General features: G+C 35.0%; 1 protein-coding gene across 5 annotated transcripts in view; it reads right to left on the bottom strand.

Annotated features, from left to right (window-relative positions):
- Positions 1 to 21651, bottom strand: part of HMCN1 (hemicentin 1) — a 448248-nt gene that overhangs the window by 85282 nt on the left and 341315 nt on the right. For all 5 annotated transcript variants that reach the window (XM_054449377.2, XM_063647968.1, XM_063647964.1 and 2 more), the window contains 11 exons: positions 18733 to 18894; positions 17864 to 17977; positions 17548 to 17750; positions 17179 to 17260; positions 16920 to 17051; positions 16422 to 16571; positions 14242 to 14401; positions 11909 to 12033; positions 11498 to 11681; positions 10793 to 10890; positions 9641 to 9919 (listed from right to left, as the gene is read on the bottom strand). In XM_054449377.2, the coding sequence (XP_054305352.1) occupies positions 9641 to 9919; positions 10793 to 10890; positions 11498 to 11681; positions 11909 to 12033; positions 14242 to 14401; positions 16422 to 16571; positions 16920 to 17051; positions 17179 to 17260; positions 17548 to 17750; positions 17864 to 17977; positions 18733 to 18894 (1689 nt within the window). The remainder of the gene's footprint in view (positions 1 to 9640; positions 9920 to 10792; positions 10891 to 11497; positions 11682 to 11908; positions 12034 to 14241; positions 14402 to 16421; positions 16572 to 16919; positions 17052 to 17178; positions 17261 to 17547; positions 17751 to 17863; positions 17978 to 18732; positions 18895 to 21651) is intronic.

Below are 21651 nucleotides of genomic sequence, written 5' to 3' on the forward strand. Positions count from 1 at the left end.
TACTGGTCTCTCAGAATCCATTCTTGTCCTGGTCCAAGTAGCCTTGCATTTTATAGCCAGAGTGCTCTTCTCAAACTGTAGTTCTACTTGTTATTCCATTTTTAGAACTTCGAATGATTTCTCATTGGTACAGGATAAAAAGCAGACTTCTTAATATGGTCAAAAAAGTGCTCTATGACCTGGCCCTATGAAAACCCCCTATTTTGTAATATGCTCTCCATTGTTTTCAGTGGTCTAGCCACATTGCACTTTTCAGAACCACTAATATACCATGATACCTCCCACCAGACGGATAGAATTAAATAAAGAGGATTTCTCCAAGTTAAGATGTTTGCATTCTGAGTGGTAGCACTGCTTCAAGTGAAGAACTTTTCAGAGTTTAATGGAATTAATTTTCAACATATGCTGAAATGCTAAAACTTCTCATCTTTTTTCTAAGCCAGTTTTCAAATCTGTTTTGAGAAATTATTATTCTTATAAACTCTTCAACTTTATAAAAGGCAGGCTGTTCTTTAAGAATTCCACTAAGAATATCATTGTTGTTTTTCTCCTTCATTTTCTTCATCCAGAAATGCACCAGTCTGTGATTCTGCTCCTGGGTTCTTTCTCCCCACTCTCCCCCTCCCCCTGCCACATGCTAGACCAGGCCCCTGCATTTACAGGCCTGTATGCATACAGCAGCCTCTTCAATTCATTTTTCACTCTCTCACTCTGTCAGAGGGATTTTTTGGAAACGAAATCTGGCTGTAACATATTTCTCCTTAAGATTCTTCCATTGCCTTGGTAATGAGGTCCAAACTTCCTCAAAGTTCTCAGAGCTTTGCATAGTTTGGCCTCTGCCCATATATAGTTCTTGTCTTGTCTCTTGCTACTCTTCCTCTTACACTCAGTTTCAGGGGGTACAAATTGACAATTCAAATTGTATTATCTCTAGGTGAGAAATGTATATAAAATTCCCCACTCATTTCTACAGTCCTACTCTTCAGGGCTCAGATTTATGCTTGAGGAGGTCGAATCTGAAATTTACCATCCCACAGAATGTTATTTTATCCATATAATCCTCATCACACTGAAAAGTAATTACTTCTTTAGTATCTGTGTCTTCCACAGATGCAGGAAGTTGAGGGCTGAGATCATATCTTTCTTAGTGATGCATTGTCATGTTTGCCACACCATACATGTTCATAATTATAGTTAAATGATGGCTAGAAACATACCTGTCACATAACGTATATTCAATAATTAATACTTGATATGTGAATAATGAATGTACAAGATCACATTATGTCATCTCCTCTTACTCCTCACGTTCTGTGAATTGATGTACAGGAATTTGCTACCCAACCCCACCCTGCACCTCCCAGACACACAGTTTTTCTTTTTTTTTCTCATTGACACATAATTATTATGCATGTTTAGGGAGTACAATGTGATGTTTCCATACATGTATACACTGTGTAATTATCAAATCAGGGTAATTAGCATTTCCATCACTTCAAACATTTATCAGTTCTTCGTGGTGAAAGCATTGAAATTCCTCTCTACTAGCTATTCTGAGATATACAATAGTATATTATTAACTATAGTCACCCTACTGTGCAATAGGACACCAGAACTCATTCTTCCTTTCTAATTGTAACTTTGTACCCATTGACCTACTCCCCCGTCTCCCTTGTCTTTGGTAACCACTGTCCTATTCACTACTTCTATGAGATCAACTTTTTAAAATTTCACATGAATGAAATCATGTGGTATTTTCTTTCTGTGCCTGGCTAATTTCACAGAGTTTAATGTTCTCCAGGTTCATCCATGTTGTCACAAATGACAGAATTTCATTCTTTTTTATGGCTGAATAGTACTGCATTGTGTATATCTACTACATTGTCTTTATTCATTCATCCATTGTTGAACATTTAGGTTGATTATATATCTTGTCTGTTGTGAATAGTGCTGCGATAAACGTGGATTTATTTGACATACTGATTTCATTTCCTTTGGATATATATCCAGTAGTGGGATTTCTGAACCATATGGTAGTTCTATTTTTAATTTTTTTAGGAAGCTCTATCTGTTTTCATAATGGCTATATTAATTTACAATCCCACCAACAGTGTACAAGTGTTCCCTTCTCTCCACATCCTTGCCAACTCTTGATATCTCTTATCTTTTTGGTCATACCCATCCTCACTAGAGCGAGGTGATATCTCATTATGGTTTTGATTTGCCTTTGTTTGGTGATTAGTAATGTTGAGGCTTTTTTCATATACCTCTTGGCCATTTACATGTCATCTTTTGAGAAATGTCTGTTAAGGATTTTGTCCATTTTAAAATTGTGCACTTTGTTTTTTTGCTATTAAGCTCCTTATATATATATAGAATATTAACCCCTTAGAGGTATAGTTTGAAATATTTTCTCCCATTCTGTAGGTTGTCTCTTCACTTTGTTGAATGTTTCCTTAGCTGTGCAGAAGCTTTTTGTTTGATATAATACCATTTGTCTATTTTTGCTTTTGTTGCCCATGCTTTTGAGGTCTTATCCAGAAAAATCCTTGTCTAGTCCAATATCATGAAGTGTTTCCTCTGTGTTGTCTTCTAGTAGTTTCGTAGTTTGGGATCTTACATTTAACTCTTTAAGCCATTTTGAGCTGATTTTTGTATACGGTGAAAGATAGAGGTCTCATATTTCTGCATGTGGACATCCCAATTTCCCCAGCACCATTTATTGAAGAGACTATCCTTTCCCCAGTGTGTGTTCTTGGGACCTTTGTCAAAAATCAGGTGGCTGTAGATGCATGAATTCATTTCTGAGCTCCTTATTCTGTTCAATTGGTCTATGTGTCTGTTTTTATGTCAATAGCATGCTGTTTTGATTAATACAGCTTTGTATATTTTTAAGTCAGGTAGTCAGCTGCCTTCAGCTTTGTTCTTTTTACTCAAGATTGCTTTGGTTATTTGGAGTCTTTTGTGGTTCCATACAAATTTTAGATTTCTTTTTTCCTAATTCAGTGAAGAATGCCAATCGTATTTTCATAAAATTGCATTGAATCTGATTGTTTTGGGAGTATGGCCATTTTAATAGTATTAATTCTTCCAATCCATAAACATGAAATATCTTTCCATTTATTTGTTTCCTTTCCATTTCTTTGACTAATGTTTAGATTTATTCTTACATATCTCTTTTTCTTTTTTTTTTGGATAGCTATTGTACCTCAGTATCTGAAGAGGATTGGTTCCAGACCCTCTGTGAATACCAAAATCTGCAGATGCTCAAGCCCGGCAGTAGGCCTTGAGAAACCCATGGATACACAGTTGGCCCTCAGTATCTGCAGATTCCACATCCAATGAATATTATATTTTTGATATGCAGTTGTTTGAATCCACAGATGTGGAACTGATGGATATGAAGGGCTGACAGTAAATGGGATTATTTTCTTGATTTCTTTTTCAGATAATTTGCTGTTGGCAAATAGAAATGCTACTGATTTTTGTACGGTGATTTTTAAGTCACAACTTTACTGAATTTGTTTATCATTTCTAACAGTTTTCTGGTGGAGTCTTTAGAGGTTTTCTATATATAAGATTATGCTGTCTGCAAACAGAACATTTGACTTCCTCCTTTCGAATTTGGATGTCTTTTATTTTTTTGCCTGTTGCTCTAGCTAGGACTTCAATACTATGTCTAATAGAAGTAGAGAAAGTGGGCATCCTTATCTTCTGCTAGACCTTGTAGGAAAGGCTTTCAACTTTTTCCTGTTTCGTGTGATGTTAGCTGTGGATTTATCATAAATAGTCTTTATTGTGTTGAGGTATGTATCTTCTATCCCTAATTTGTTGAGGGTTTTTCTCATGAAGGAATGTTGAATTTCGTCAGATGCTTTTTTCACATCTATTGAAATGATCATATGATTTTTGTCCTATCTGTTAACGTGATGTATCACATTTATTGACTGTGTATGTTAAAACATCCTTGCATCCCTGGAATGCAATCCACTTGATCAGAGTGAATGATCTTTTCAATATACTGTCGAATTTGGTTTGCTAGTATTTTGTTGAGCATTTTTGCAACTATGTTGATAAGGGATATTGGGTTGTAGTTTTCTTTTGCCCCTAAATATCCTGGAGAACTTCCTTTACTACCGGTCTCCATTCTATGGAAGTCACATCTACTCCAGAGAACCATACTTCATTTATTTAGATATTGTTCTGCTTCCCTGTACAGAAGAAATTCCCTTTAATCCACCTGGAAAGTAACTAGTTTGGTTCAATTTAATCCAACAAATAACACATTAATAGTCTCTAGTGTATTAAATGTCATGCTAAGCACTGGGAATGCAAGAATAAGTAAGAAGACATCTGCCCTCATAAAGCTTAACTAGGGATAAAGCAGAATTTTAGGGTTACATAAATAAATTTTAATAGGTGCTCTGAGAAAGATTATAACACACTCTGAAACATATGCTAACTTCTACCTAACCAATACTCTTGCCAAAATTATTTTTGCTCTTCTCTATAGGGTGTATTTTCTGCTATGTAAGGAGCATGGGGACTCACTTACTTCACACTGAAAAAAACAAGCAAAACGCCAAAAGCTCTTGGTTCTTGAAATACTTCATTTCATTATCTTACTTTCTCTTCCAAGGTTATCATTTTTTACTTCAAGGAAAAGAAGTGTTTTTTCTTTAAACTGTTGCATTTAGAACATTGGAATACATATTTTAAGTATTTACTTTAAATGCACACAAGAATAAATAGAACTAGACTATTTGAAATGATTATTCCAACTATAATCTACAGATTGGATCATTTAAAGTCAGGAATAACATGTAATAGTATACATATTATGCTTTTTCATCAAATTTCTGTAATTGGATGTGTTTTCAACTCTTGGCAAAAGTTTAAAAAGCTACTTCTCAATTGGTTATAAGATTTTATCAATGAATAATGTTTTACAAGCTGGAGTTTTCATCTTTTCAGATAAAAAATACAATTTAAGGAGATTTTGGGCTGAGACAATGGGGTTTTCTAGATACACAATCATGTCATCTGCAAACAGGGACAATTTGATTTCCTCTTTTCCTAATTGAAAACGCTTTATTCCTTTCTCCTGCCTAATTGCCCTGGCCAGAACTTCCAACACTATGTTGAATAGGAGTGGTGAGAGAGGGCATCCCTGTCTTGTGCCAGTTTTCAAAGGGAATGCTTCCAGTTTTTGCCCATTCAGTATGATATTGGCTGTGGGTTTGTCATAGATAGCTCTTATTATTTTGAGATACGTCCCATCAATACCTAATTTATTGAGAGTTTTTAGCATGAAGAGTTGTTGAATTTTGTCAAAGGCCTTTTCTGCATCTATTGAGATAATCATGTGGTTATTGTCTTTGGTTCTGTTTATATGCTGGATTACATTTATTGATTTGCGTATATTGAACCAGCCTTGCATCCCAGGGATGAAGCCCACTTGATCATGGTGGATAAGCTTTTTGATGTGCTGCTGGATTCGGTTTGCCAGTATTTTATTGAGGATTTTTGCATCAATGTTCATCAACGATATTGGTCTAAAATTCTCTTTTTTGGTTGTGTCTCTGCCCGGCTTTGGTTTCAGGATGATGCTGGCCTCGTAAAATGAGTTAGGGAGGATTCCCTCTTTTTCTATTGATTGGAATAGTTTCAGAAGGAATGTACCAGTTCCTCCTTGTACCTCTGGTAGAATTCGGCTGTGAATCCATCTGGTCTTGGACTCTTTTTGGTTGGTAAGCTATTGATTATTGCCACAATTTCAGATCCTGTTATTGGTCTATTCAGAGATTCAACTTCTTCCTGGTTTAGTCTTGGGAGAGTGTATGTGTCGAGGAATTTATCCATTTCTTCTAGATTTTCTAGTTTATTTGCGTAGAGGTGTTTGTAGTATTCTCTGATGGTAGTTTGTATTTCTGTGGGATTGGTGGTGATATCCCCTTTATCATTTTTTATTGCGTCTATTTGATTCTTCTCTCTTTTTTTCTTTATTAGTCTTTCTAGCGGTCTATCAATTTTGTTGATCCTTTCAAAAAACCAGCTCCTGGATTCATTAATTTTTTGAAGGGTTTTTTTGGTCTCTATTTCCTTCAGTTCTGCTCTGATTTTAGTTATTTCTTGCCTTCTGCTAGCTTTTGAATGTGTTTGCTCTTGCTTTTCTAGTTCTTTTAATTGTGATGTTAGGGTGTCAATTTTGGATCTTTCCTGCTTTCTCTTGTGGGCATTTAGTGCTATAAATTTCCCTCTACACACTGCTTTGAATGCATCCCAGAGATTCTGGTACGTTGTGTCTTTGTTCTCATTGGTTTCAAAGAACATCTTTATTTCTGCCTTCATTTCGTTATGTACCCAGTAGTCATTCAGGAGCAGGTCGTTCAGTTTCTATGTAGTTGAGTGGTTTTGAGTGAGTTTCTTAATCCTGAGTTCTAGTTTGATTGCACTGTGGTCTGAGAGACAGTTTGTTATAATTTCTGTTCTTTTACATTTGCTGAGGAGTGCTTTACTTCCAACTATGTGGTCAATTTTGGAACAGGTGTGGTGTGGTGCTGAAAAAAATGTATATTCTGTTGATTTGGGGTGGAGAGTTCTGTAGATGTCTATTAGGTCTGCTTGGTGCAGAGCTGAGTTCAATTCCTGGGTATCCTTGTTAACTTTCTGTCTCGTTGATCTGTCTAATGTTGACAGTGGGGTGTTAAAGTCTCCCATTATTATTGTGTGGGAGTCTAAGTCTCTTTGTAGGTCACTCAGGACTTGCTTTATGAATCTGGGTGCCCCTGTATTGGGTGCATATATATTTAGGATGGTTAGCTCTTCTTGTTGAATTGATCTCTTTACCATTATGTATGGCCTTCTTTGTCTCTTTTGATCTTTGTTGGTTTAAAGTCTGTTTTATCAGAGACTAGGATTGCAACCCCTGCCCTTTTTTGTTTTCCATTTGCTTGGTAGATCTTCCTCCATCCTTTTATTTTGAGCCTATGTGTGTCTCTGCACGTGAGATGGGTTTCCTGAATACAGCACACTGATGGGTCTTGACTCTTTATCCAATTTGCCAGTCTGTGTCTTTTAATTGGAGCATTTAGTCCATTTACATTTAAAGTTAATATTGTTATGTGTGAATTTGATCCTGTCATTATGATGTTAGCTGGTTATTTTGCTCGTTAGTTGATGCAGTTTCTTCCTAGTCTCGATGGTCTTTACATTTTGGCATGATTTTGCAGCGGCTGGTACCGGTTGTGCCTTTCCATTTTTAGTGCTTCCTTCAGGAGCTCTTTTAGGGCAGGCCTGGTGGTGACAAAATCTCTCAGCATTTGCTTGTCTGTAAAGTATTTTATTTCTCCTTCACTTATGAAGCTTAGTTTGGCTGGATATGAAATTCTGGGTTGAAAATTCTTTTCTTTAAGAATGTTGAATATTGGCCCCCACTCTCTTCTGGCTTGTAGAGTTTCTGCTGGGAGATCTGCTGTTAGTCTGATGGGCTTCCCTTTGTGGGTAACCCGACCTTTCTCTCTGGCTACGCTTAACATTTTTTCCTTCATTTCAGCTTTGGTGAATCTGACAATTATGTGTCTTGGAGTTGCTCTTCTCAGGATACAAAATCAATGTACAGAAATCACAAGCATTCTTATACACCAATAACAGACAAACAGAGAGCCAAATCATGAGTGAACTCCCATTGACAATTGCTTCAAAGAGAATAAAATACTTAGGAATCCAACTTACAAGGGACGCGAAGGACCTCTTCAAGGAGAAGTATAAACCACTGCTCAATGAAATAAAAGAGGATACAAACAAATGGAAGAACATTCCATGCTCATGGGTAGGAAGAATCAATATCGCGAAAATGGCCATACTGCCCAAGGTAATTCATAGATTCAGTGCCATCTCCATCAAGCTACCAATGACTTTCTTCACAGAATTGGAAAAATCCACTTTAAAGTTCATATGGAACCAAAAAAGAGCCCACATCGCTAAGTCAATCCTAAGCCAAAAGAACAAAGCTGGAGGCATCACGCTACCTGACTTCAAACTATACTACAAGGCTACAGTAACCAAAACAGCATGGTACTGGTACCAAAACAGAGATATAGATCAATGGAACAGAACAGAGCCCTCAGAAATAATGCCACATATCTACAACTATCTGATCTTTGACAAACCTGACAAAAACAAGCAATGGGGAAAGGATTCCCTATTTAACAAATGGTGCTGGGAAAACTGGCTAGCCATATGTAGAAAGCTGAAACTGGATCCCTTCCTTACACCTTATACAAAAATTAATTCAAGATGGATTAAAGACTTAAATGTTAGACCTAGAACCATAAAAACCCTGGAAGAAAACCTAGGCATTACCATTCAGGACATAGGCATGGGCAAGGACTTCATGTCTAAAACACCAAAAGCAATGGCCACAAAAGCCAAAATTGACAAATGGGATCTAATTAAACTAAAGAGCTTCTGCACAGCAAAAGAAACTACCATCAGAGTCAACAGGCAACCTACAAAATAGGAGAAAATTTTTGCAACCTACTCATCTGACAAAGGGCTAATATCCAGAATCTACAATGAACTCAAACAAATTTATAAGAAAAAAACAACCCCATCAAAAAGTAGGCAAAGGATATGAACAGACACTTCTCAAAAGAAGACATTTATGCAGCCAAAGGACACATGAAAAAATGCTCATCATTACTGGCCAGAGAAATGCAAATCAAAACCACAATGAGATACCATCTCACACCAGTTAGAATGGTGATCATTAAAAAGTCAGGAAACAACAGGTGCTGGAGAAGATGTCGAGAAATAGGAACACTTTTACACTGTTGGTGGGACTGTAAACTAGTTCAACCATTGTGGAAGTCAGTGTGGTGATTCCTCAGGGATCTAGAACTAGAAATACCATTTGACCCAGCCATCCCATTACTGGGTATATACCCAAAGGACTATAAATCATGCTGCCATAAAGACACATGCACATGTATGTTTATTGCGGCACTATTCGCAATAGCAAAGACTTGGAACCAACCCAAATGTCCAACAATGATAGACTGGATTAAGAAAATGTGGCACATATACACCATGGAATACTATGCAGCCATAAAAAATGATGAGTTCATGTCCTTTGTAGGGACATGGATGAAATTGGAAATCATCATTCTCAGTAAACTATTGCAAGGACAAAAAACCAAACACCACGTGTTCTCACTCATAGGTGGGAATTGAACACTGAGAACACATGGACACAGGAAGGGGAACATCACACTCTGGGGACTGTTGTGGGGTCGGGGGAGGGGAGAGGGATAGCATTAGGAGATATACCTAATGCTAAATGGTGAGTTAATGGGTGCAGCACACTGGCATGGCACAGGTATACATATGTAACTAACCTGCACATTGTGCCCATGTACCCTAAAACTTAAAGTATAATAATAATAAAAAAAATACAATTTAAATTAACATGCTTCAGATGATAGTAAGCCAAGGTGAATTATAAAAGAAATAAAAATGCAATAACATTTTTTAAAAAAATTCTCTCACAGCTACTGATTCTCAGAATTATACTTATTTACTAAACGTTCACTAACACTTACTTTCCAATTATTCTACATTTACCACAGTGTTTACATACCTAGGACCTTGAGGATAAAGTGTTTGCTGACTTCTCCAGCTTCATTTGAGGCAGTGCAGGTGTACTTTCCCGAATCTTCGGTCTCTGCTTTGAGGAGCTGCAGGACCATTCCATGGGTGCTGACTGTTAGATGGGCACCAAGCCCCAGAGGCTGGCCATCTCTAAGCCAGGCCATTCTGGGAGCTGGGGTTCCATCAGTAATGCATGCCATAGAGGTGGAACTGCCTTTGAGAATTGTGATTTCCTCTGTCCCCATTGAATTGTCCATATTTGGTGGTGCTACATAGGAAACAACATGGGCAAAATTTGGATGTCTATTATAATTTGAGATCAATTTAAATTAAAACATTTGAATAATTCTATAATGTTTCTGTGGTTGATAAAATATATACTTTAAAATTATGTATAATAACTAAGGACTTTACAACAAAAATATCTATTAGGAATGCTAATTATTAATCTTCCAAATATTAGCAATGAAACTTAAAAATTGTTTTCTTACAGAACACACAATGTGTTTTAAATTTTGGTGATTTTTCAGCTTCTTCAGTCCGTCCCTTTAATTTGTTGTAATGTATATAATAGTTTTAGTAGTATTCTTTTAACTACTATATACAGTATAAATAATATCAAGTTATAAAATAAGTCATTTGTAGATTATAATAAAGCATTACTTAACTGAGGTGTTCTTGGGGATTGAGAAATGTGGATCAGCAAACTTCAATATTTCCGAAATGGAAGGTATTGAGTTCTCTCCATATATACACATACACACACATGCATATATGCACATGCATCCATTCATAGTTTGAATACTCTAAACAAGCTGCTAATATTGTTAGAAAAGTTTTGACTTTTTCTTTACATGAAAAGACTGGTCTTGTGTCTGGATTGAAATGCTATTTTTAAAAATTAGATTTGATTTAGTGCAAATTTCTAGATCAGTATAGTATTTTGCTAAACAGACAGTATGGTCCAATAATATGGACCCCTTGGAAGAAAATACATTCTCTAGTCAGTAAGATCCTATCTCACTAATCCTTTTTGATAAAGTCAGATTTCCAAATCTCTGAGGAAGTCGGGTTCTAAAGATAAGTCTGTTGCTTAATACTTGACATAGTAAAGTAATAGGGTCATTTCTGTGACACATACCAAACACTTGAAGATTGTAATGCTTATTATCCACCCCAGCTCTGTTGGAGGCCACACAAGTATACACAGCGACATCAGACACCTGAGCTCTCACAATCCTGAGAAACAATTTGATCCACATTTCATCACTTGATCCCATGCAACAAGTACACATAAAATAATTATGATTTATAAATAGGCTATAGGTGGTGATTTATGTTGGGAAATTTTAATTATGAAGCTTATAGCCATCCATCACAAAATATAGGGGCCTCAAACGCAATTTATTCTACAAAGCTGATTAAGCAGTGACAATAAACCACTGAAAATATAGCACAATTTAAGAGGTGAATATTTTTCAAATATATATTAATAGAGAATGCTGCTAACATGAAAATCACATTATCATAGTAGGCATCTTCCTACTACCTTGCCACATAAAGTTTTAGCTAAAACAGTAATTCCTGGAAATACGTATGTGATAACAAACCTGTCTATAAAAGACCATTTTACACATTTACTAAAAAATGAAAGCACATAAATAAGGATAAAAAATCATTTCAATTGTATATTTGTTGTCCTTCCTCTACTAAAAATATACTTAAAGGGAAAAAAAACTGTAAAGGCTTAGAAAAAAACATTTCTTCAACACTGTTTAAATGAAGGAAACGTCTACAATCACAGTTACTTCACCTGTTTAGGAAATCAGACACAATAAAAGCTGACCTGACAACTTGTCCTGCTGCCAGTAACCGGATATGGGAGGACAGAGGCAGAGGAAGTCCATTCTTCAGCCAGTTTATCTGTGGTGGAGGCGTCCCTGTGGCTCTGCATTCAATATTTATTGAAGTATCCACTAAAGTCATTAGTTTCTCTGCTTCGTCTTTATTACCCCTAATTGTAGGTGTAACTATGTTGTGCAGAAAGTGAGAGAGAGGGAAGAGAGATGTATTATGTATTACTAGTTCAAATAATTTCTACTACAATTGCTCTCATTTCAAAATTGTAACCCAAAAGGAAATAGTGGTGGCATCAAACTTAAAACTAAATGCTCCAGACACCTGCTGCTGGGCCTTCACTTCTACTGGTAGCTTCTTAAGGCAGCATCATCAAAAGAGGGAGATATTTCATATTTACCATAGACATTCAAGTTAAAAATGCGGTCTTCTTCTCCAGCGGGATTAGTAGCAACACATGTGTATTTCCCTGTGTCAGATGTAAGAGCTCCATAAATATTTAATGTACTGCCATTTGCACTCACTCTACGGAAAAGATCATAACAGAGGGGCTGAGATGAGTTTGAATCTATTTCACTAAGTACATGAAAGCCTATTAAAATCAGTTACTGAAAGTGATGGAAAATTCAAGCAACCAACTGAAATTCTACAGTAGTGAGTCTCATATCCACCACCTCCTTATAAGGAAAAAAGGAAATGAACAAAATCAGGCATACTTCTCTATTCAAATCATAGGCAAAGACATGATTTTCTCTGGGATGATAGAATACTATATTCTTAGCAATATAAGGTTTGAATTAAATGCATGTTATACAAAATTCTGGCATAAAAATTGAAGACTGTTACAATGAGAAACTGAAAAATTACACATAAAAATCTAGTTATAAACAACTTAATATAGTTATAAACAACTTAATACCTTAATGCAAAATACAATAGGATCATTTAACTTGTGACAACAATTTGGTATCATATGTGGCTATATTTTGCAAACATTTTTTCTACAAATTGCTAAATAAAGCTTTTCTTTTGAATTACATAATAGTAAAAGATAAATATACAATGAGATCATTAAAGATCTCTAAACTAAGATTATTTCATTATTGGTTGTCTTCACACACCATTAATTACAAATCAAAATTTCCTGTGTTTTTTGTAGAGATTAAATTGCCATCTACAGTTACTTGTACAATAGTGGTTTCATTAGAATTACCCTGTGTCAAAAGTAAAAGCTCCATTTCTATTATATCTTGTTATTAAATGTTTATTGAGAGCTATATTATTATCTGGGATACAATTGTATTTTTTCTTTTTCAAAATAAAATTTTTTTAATTCCATGAGTTTAATTAAATTAATAAGCAAAAAGCAAGTTGCCATGGTCAAACAAAAGTAGTACATTGACTTTGGAAAAACTATTGTAGTTGACTGACAAACTGTACTACCTACAAATCTATACATATTATGGAATGAATAATAAAGATATAAGAATAAGTAAATTTAGAATGTTAATGTAGGAGAAGGAATGATAGACTCCAAATTCCTAGCTGCAAATACTATCTTATATAAAAGATATCATCTATCAAAGATCTTATCTTTATAGCCCATATAAAATCTTTAGGTACCATCAAATATGTAGTACTTGGTCTGGAATATGGCAAATACCAGCTGATTTAACAAAAATATTTAAATACCTGTTATTTACTCAAAAATGTTCACACCAGAGAAATAAAACTTAAAATGTATCCTCTAAAAGACTAGAAATTTTAATACACAATGACTACAAAGAAAACATTTATCTCTTTAAATTATATATATTCAATTTATTGACCAGAAAATATACTCCAAACCCTTAAATTTACATATTAATCCAAAATATTAAAGTTTACAATACATGCAGTTAATGCCTACTTATGCATACAATTAATCTGGTATGTGTTAGGTAATGGGATTTTATGATGAAGTAATCTAGTACAATATCAAATTCCGGATTGTCCTTCCAAAGGAATTTGTTGTTGAAAGTAGTACCAGGTCTTTACCACATTATTATTCCATCTCTATGTGGTTTGCGGCATGGGTAACAAGTGCCAGCTGAAAATAGGATTTGGACAAACCATTATGAGAGTTATGACATTATTATATCTTTTCTCAAAATGAGCCAGTCAGGATAGCATGCCCATCTCTATGTGGTTTGTTGCATGGGTAACAAGTGTCAGCTGAAAATGGCATCTGAACAAACCACTATAACAGTTATGACATTATTGTATCTTTTCTCAAAAGGAGCCAATTCGTATAGCACATACACAGTTTGGTGATTTCAGCATACAAAATCATATCTAGAATTATTGATGAATCATTTGTGAGATAAAGTTGGTTTGGCATTTGCAGGAAAGAACTAATTATTTTTATGGCATGGGCTTTAGTATAACCATTCTGAAATTACAAGAATAAAATCACCAACAGTTAACACTACAGTTAATGAGTTAAAGTTCGTTAATGAGTTAATTAACATTACAGAGTTAAAGGATAAGAAACATACACAATTCTGAGTGATTCTCTAACGAGAATGTCTATGTCCAGTTCTCAAAAAAAAAGTTTTTTGTTTCTTTGTGAATATAATGATAGCTAAGTTCCAATGGGATGGAATTTGGTATTATTATTCATGTGAAATTTGAAGCATAAAGCATTGTAGAAGGCCTTACAATTTATAATGGAAAGATTATTTTTAAACATACCGGATTCTTTCTGTTTCACCACTAGCTATGGGCTTTCCATCTTTAAGCCATTGAATAAGTGGAGTAGGAATGCCATTTGCATTGCAGACCAGCTCAACATTTTCTCCTAGAAGGGCACTGACATCACTTGGAATTTCAGCACCAGCAACACTTGGAGGAACTTTGGAGAAATAATTAGGAATTTCATTAACAAGACACAGGATATAAATTCTAATAAATGTAACGGAGTCATAGAACAATATGACATTTCTAGTTCATATTCTTTGTAGATTATGGTTCAAGGTCAAACTATTGTTATCTTCATGAATTACTTTTAAATGACAAAGATAAAGGAACACTTCAATATTTCTGGTGTATTTGTAAGTTGATATAATTATTATTTAGTCATGGGGCTAGTGATAGAGCTACCTCATGATCACACTTCCTGGCCAAATTAAATCACTCTTAGATTAAATCCTCAACGGATAGTACAGTTAAAGAACCACACGCACATAGGTAAGGCAGCCGTGCATTTTTTTCGTGTTTTTCTTTTACTCTTAATTCACTAGACTTATAGACTCTGTCTTATAAAATCTTGGCATAAAGGTTTGAGGAAATTATCTAAGTTGGTTATTTCTTTCTCCATTATTCAATTTAATTATTATTTATTTTGAACAATGGATAGGTTTACTGTAGTTCTGAAGAGCCAATAGCTTCTATTCTCTTTTTCTAGCCATCTTTGGTTTCCACTTTGATTTCACTGAGCAATATTGTGTAATAAAAATACTGCCAGTGGTATCAGATATAAACATGTTTGAATTCCTATTCTATATGATCATAGTGATGTGCAGAAGGTAGTTCACACCAGGTCACAAAAGCCAATTTTGTACATGTTTGCCCCACTCCATGTTTAGTAACATCCCTTTGGTAGGTTGAAATCTTGTATATATTAGATCATGGTGGGAATATTTACACCATGGAGACTGGCAAACAACTGGCTACAAATCATGGTCTTTTTGTCTGGAGAGAAAATTCTTAAACATTTACCAGCACATCACTGAATAATCTCTATAAATCTAATTTTAGTCATTCAGAAAATAATAATTTTACCACATTTGCAGAATTTAGAGTACTAAAGAAGTTGAGTCAATAAGAACATTAGTAATAAGAGACATCCTACAATGAGTATCTAATATATGACAAGCACTGGACTAGGTCCTATATGCATATACTATTTCTAGTTCTAAGACATAATAAAGTACATAAAAATCTGGTAAAATGTTTAGCCCTACAACATATCTCATGATTAGCATCTGTTATTATTAATGCACTAGACACAATTCAATGTGCAACTTCTGACATTGAATCTCTGACTAGCTGTTTTTCCTTTAGCTTCTGAAATCTCAAAGCATCACTAATCATTACAGAGAGACCAGTGATACCTGTGAACTTAATTCTTCTAATTATATTTTTTTGGAGTTAGCTTTAGCAGAGCACAAAACAGATACATAATATTCATAATAGAATTCATAATTTATGAGAAATTCTTTCCCTAATAACTATAAGATTGGAAGAAAAAGTATTTCAACTTAGTTTCAAGTTAGACTTTCATTTCAGTTTCAATACTGAGCCAAATGTAATAATCAGAGGTTTACTGAAAATCAAAAGAAAACAAGTTGTCCCTGCAATGCTTAATACTATGTTGGAACATAGTAGGCATTAATTAAATATTTGATGAATTGCTCTTTATTATCATCTTAAAATAGTATAAGATTCATCATTCATTAAAATTTACCTAATCTACCTGTGGTCAGATCATAGTACAACTTCTTTGTGAATTAAATCTTATCTATACAAATAAGAACAGATCTATAGGCTTACCATCAAAATAAATTATACCAGTTTAAAATAAGTATAACTCCATAGAATATATACTATAGAAAGATAATAATGGAAGTGGAAATGGAAAATTGGAAAAAGTAGAGATTACCAAATTTCTACTATTCTTTTTTCCACATTTATGTTCATTTCCATGAAAACAGAATCTATTGGTAAATACAAGACAGAAAACTGATGATACTTTTTGATGATCTAAAGATATGTTGAATCAATTACTACTGATTCCTTTAAATGTAGATTATTTTGTACTATAAATGGAATAACAAAGAAATTGAAGATAGATCATAGTGGACAATACATACCTTGAATTGAAAGAAAGTAATATTTCTGGGCTTTTCCCTCCATATTTGAAGCAATACATGTATAGTTTCCACTATCTGAACGCTGAGACCGGGCAATCTGGAATTTGCTACCTCCAGACAAAATATGAACTTCTAGTGAGTCAGAATTTTCTAGAGGTAGAAACAAAGCACAATAAAACATAAAAAAACCTTCAAACTTTAACATCTCTAAAATTCATGATAAAATGTCTTGCTTTATGTGATAAATGTATTTCTTAAAAGTTCTCCATTTTCTTTTTTAAAAAAAGAAAAAATTCTTTATAAAACGACTAATCATTTTACAATGAGTCTATTTTGTAAATTTGTATTTCGGTGCATTAGCCTTCTTGAACTAAACACCCCTATGAGCATGGTACTTAAAATGTGCTAGTTTAAAAGTCTAGTGAATTAAGAGCAAAAGAAATACACACACACACACACACACACACACACACACACACAAATGCACGGTTGCCTTACCTATGCGCTTGTGGTTCTTTAACCATGCTATCGTGGGAGGTGGGATCCCAGTGGCATCACATGTTAATGTCACAGGATTGCTGATCGTCTCCACAATCACTTCTCTTTCAGGTCCTTCAATACTGGGTGGCACTGTAAAAAACAAAAAAACAAAAAACAAACAGAAGAAAATCATTTGTCCTCATTAAGCTAATTTGGAACACTTTTTTTCATTTGCATATCTGGGGGAAAAAGAGTTGTATTAGAGGCAAATGCTCACCATATACATTGAGGTGGAAATTTTTATCATCCCGTCCTGCTACATTTATAGCTCTACATACATACTGGCCTGTGTCAGATACCTAAAAGAAAAAGATACTATTGTATGTGCTCCATTAAGTTATAGATGACCAATCATACTGTTCGAGTTTAGATTAAATCATCAGTCATCTGTATGCTCAATGCCCCAGTTCTAATTGCCTTCTGCAATCTTGCTATTTTTTATAAAAATAGTCAATGGCATTGGCTATGTATTTTTTTTAATGAAAATCATTTTTCACTGTAGTAAAAGGGAATATGCAACTTCCAAGCATCTTTTCCACCGCCCCACCAAGGTGTCATGACGCTCAAACAAGAATAAAAGAGGCACCTCAGCTTTCTTAATGTGTAGCATTTGTCCATCAGCTAAAATCTCCACATGAGTAGACTCTGTTATCATCCGCCCATTCTTATACCAAGTGATGACTGGAGGTGGGACAGCGTTCGACTCACACTCCAAAGACACAGAAGTTCCCTCTCTTACATTAACTACAGAAAGAGATTCACTGTCATGGTCTTTAATGCTCGGGGGCACTGAGGGAAGAAAATAACAGAAGGATTTTTTTTTTTCATTAAGGTGCTCAGATAGAAAATATTGAATACCAGTTTTAAAATAAAAGAATTTTATGAAGAGAGTAAAAACAAACCATAAACAGTCAGGGAAAACTTTTTCTTGCTTTCGCCAGCTTGATTGATAGCTATACAAGTGTATTCACCACCATCTGATACCTTGGCCCGAATAATCTGTAGAGTTCGACCACCTGTAGGTAAAGAGAATGCAAATTGTAGAGTGGTATACAGGTTGTTCTAACAACTATTTTACCAATCAGATAAATAGCAACATATATCCTTCCCCTTAGAGTAAAATTTATAGAGAAGCCTTCCTATTTAAAATAAAATAATTGGATCAGTTTTCTTTGATCTTTCCTTTATTATTCACCTAGTTCCTTATAAAGGAAGAGATTCATAGAATTTTTCTCTCCAGCATCCAAACATGGAGAGTAAAACTGTTTGATACAGGCTCTGGTGAGCAAATAGTAATTGTACTATGGTCAAAGTATGTTAAGTGTTTTCTGGGTTTAAATTTCCCACAATGCCAAGGTGTCTAATCTATCTATCTATCTATCTATCTATCTATCTATCTATCTATCTATCTATCTATCTATGTCTATCATCTATCCTAAAGAAACTTTAGAATTAAAAACAACCAGCAGATGTATCCAATGAAAGTACTATTTGCCATCTACCACTTGGTACTACTAGGCCGTTCTAAGCTGTTCTCTTTCTAAATTTTATCATTTCTTGAAGGAGACCTTGTTATTTGTACATTCCCACTAAAATCAGAGAAGTCTACAAAATCTTACCTTAATGACCCCAAATGGGCAAAGAGAGGCATTTACTGTGAATAAATAAATGAAGCACGACAAAAGTTTGGAAAGAGACTAATTTGAAATGCCATTTGTATTAAAATAAAGATGAGAAAATTTTACCTGCTTTATAGTAAGAAGTTCCTTACCAGGCACAATGAGAGTATTTGTGTTCAGTTTGATGGGCTGTTCATTCTTGAGCCAGCTGAGGTCAGGAGGTGGAAAACCAGAGACCTCACAGGCCAAAGAGATGAAATTGTTCACCACGACGGTAACATTTTCAGATTTAGGACCAACGACACTTGGAGGAACTATAATAGTAAATATATTAAAAGTGAAAGCAGGTGTTATCAACATATATTCCCATTTACTAAATATAAATCCAACCACTGTATTCTGCTAAAGGACTGAGTTAACGATTCTGTTCATTAGCTGGCTGTCTTACAATTCCCTAATGCCTTCATCAAACTCACGTTGGAGTTTATTTTTCCCAATTGAAAGAGAGCACTAGAATTTTCAGAGACAGAATTATTCTGCATTTTATTTGTAAAACATAGTCGACAATTCCTAAGATGATTTTGTCAATGTACAAAGGAGACCTAATGTGCTTTTTATTAAGTATATTTGAATAATCTTGTTAATATTTTATTTTTACTTAAGTGCTGTAGAGAAGGAGATAATAGTGAGAATTTCAATATTAAAGAGACAGGAGATTTTTTAGGAGATAATGGGGCAGGGATCTAGAGGCAGGTTAGACTTCGGCCTTTGGAAGGTAGAGCAATGCATTTCTCATATTTTAACAAGAAGGAAGAAAGAAACGGCAGGAACAGATGTGGTCAGTACTCTCAATTTGATGGTAGGAATTTGAGGTGGATTTCTAGACTATGATTTCTCTTTTCCCTGAAAAAGAGAAGGTGAAAGTGTTAATATTTACTGAGAGAAAGTGAGAGGGGGCTGTTATGAACTGAACGTTTCTGTCCCCGCAAATTCATATGTTGGAGCCCTAAGTTCCAGTGTGGCTGTATTTGAAGATGAGGCCTTTAAGGAAGCAATTAAGGTCAAATGATTCCTTAGGATTAGTGTCCTTAACAAGAGCCACCAGAGAACTGGCTCTCTCTCACCAAGCATGCTCAGAAGAAAGGCTATGTCAGGCCATGTGAAGACAAAGCAGGTGCCTGCAAGCCAGGTGGACAGCCTTCTCCAGACACCAAACCCTGCCAGTACCTTGATCTTGGACTTTCTGGCCACCAGAACTTTGAGAAAATAAATTTCTGTTCTTTAAGCCACACTGTCTCTGGTCTTGTTAAAGCAGCCTGAGCAGACCAAGACAGTGGCCACCTGATATTTTTGAGGAGGGCATGAAGGTTTAAGAGAATCACTATAGTGTAGAGACAAAACGACAAGTCGCAATCAGCATGGAGGGCTCAGTTCAAGCTGGTACTATGAATTTATAACGACATCAATATTCCTGCCTTCAAGATTTACTTCAGCCATGGTGAGCTACCTAAGTGCAGGTAGCGTACAGACGTGGAATTTAGCGAGGGGCATTAGAGAGAAGCAGGTATAAAACTTATGGGATAAACTGCCTGCATTAAAATCCTGGTGCAGCATTTGCAAGCTGTGTAACTTTGAGCATGTTACTTAATCTCGCCAAGCCTCGCCTTTTTGACGTCCAGGGGAGGCGTAAAATGGTAGCAAGCACATATGGTTATTGAGATAATGAAGTGAAATAACCTATATAAAACATTTGGCACAGCACCTGGTAGGTTTCAAGCAGTCAGTTTGTTGTCCTTGTTGTTATATGCAGATTTGAGCTTTTACTGAGCAAGAGTGATGAGAAGATATGGGCTAAGAGAAGTGACTGAAATGCTGTTCCACAAAAATTAAGCTGCCCATGAAGGAAAGTGAAAAGAGCTAAAACCTAAGATGCCAACAGACTGAAGGAGTACAAAAGAAGCAAGCATAGTTGTAGAGGGAGATAACAAATGGTATTGTTTTACATGAAAATAATTTACATTATTTCCCCTCAAATGAATTTTCCAATATTTAAGTAATGAGTTCCTGATTGCAGTCAGGAACTCAAGACATCATTAACTGGTGAAAGGAGAAACACATTTCTGAACTCCAATCCTTATTGGTAAAACACTAGTGATTACTTCCTCACAAGTCACTGTCCCACTTCAGGTGTTTCTACTGTACATTGCAAAGAGGCAACGATTATGAAGAAAATAGAATAAACATGCAGAAAACATTTATTTAGCAACTACCACAACTATAGACACCATTCTAGACTTAGGGAGACCAAGATAAGTAAGATATGAACATCTGCCTAGAGCACTTACAATAAAGTTATGGGATAGAGGCAAAGATACAGATACACGAAGATAACACAAGGCAACATATGGAACTGCCACAATTGGGGTATTTACAAGATGCTTTTTTGTCATAGAGAAGGAAAAATGAATTTTGCCTTGAGCAATCAGGAAAACTAATCAGTATTTTATTTTCCAATATTTACTGCACTTTACAGATTAGAATGTGTGCTTTCACAATGATTATGTTTGTTTAATTAATTCATTCTTCCTGAGAATTCATAACACATGTGTTCCTGCTCTGGTTAGATTTATCCATTCAAAAAACTTCAAAGACACTTATTAAGCATCTACAGTGTGTTACTCACTGTGCTAAGTACTGGAATTAAAAAGATAAAAGTGTTTTAAATATCTATTACACAAACACCAAATACTGCTAGATACCAATACTCACTACATATCACACCAAAGAAGAATATTTATCATGCTACATAAAAGTCCTTTCGAAGGCAGAAATTTTTCATGACATTTCAAATTTCAGTTACTTCCAAAATGAGCTAGAATTTTATGTGTGTATTACCTATGTAAAGGAGATCTTTTATAATGATTATTCACCACTTCCAATTTAATATTCTGGAAGCACCAGCATCTCACAAAATAAAACTACTCTTTTGCAGTATTCAACTACTTTTTTTTTTTTTTAGCAAAAAATGGTATTTATGGAGTGTCTAGCATGTATTTAAAAGAGTTTGATGA

This window comes from Pongo pygmaeus, chromosome 1, assembly GCF_028885625.2.
Source record: "Pongo pygmaeus isolate AG05252 chromosome 1, NHGRI_mPonPyg2-v2.0_pri, whole genome shotgun sequence".
In the NCBI taxonomy this organism is placed as follows: domain Eukaryota; kingdom Metazoa; phylum Chordata; class Mammalia; order Primates; family Hominidae; genus Pongo; species Pongo pygmaeus.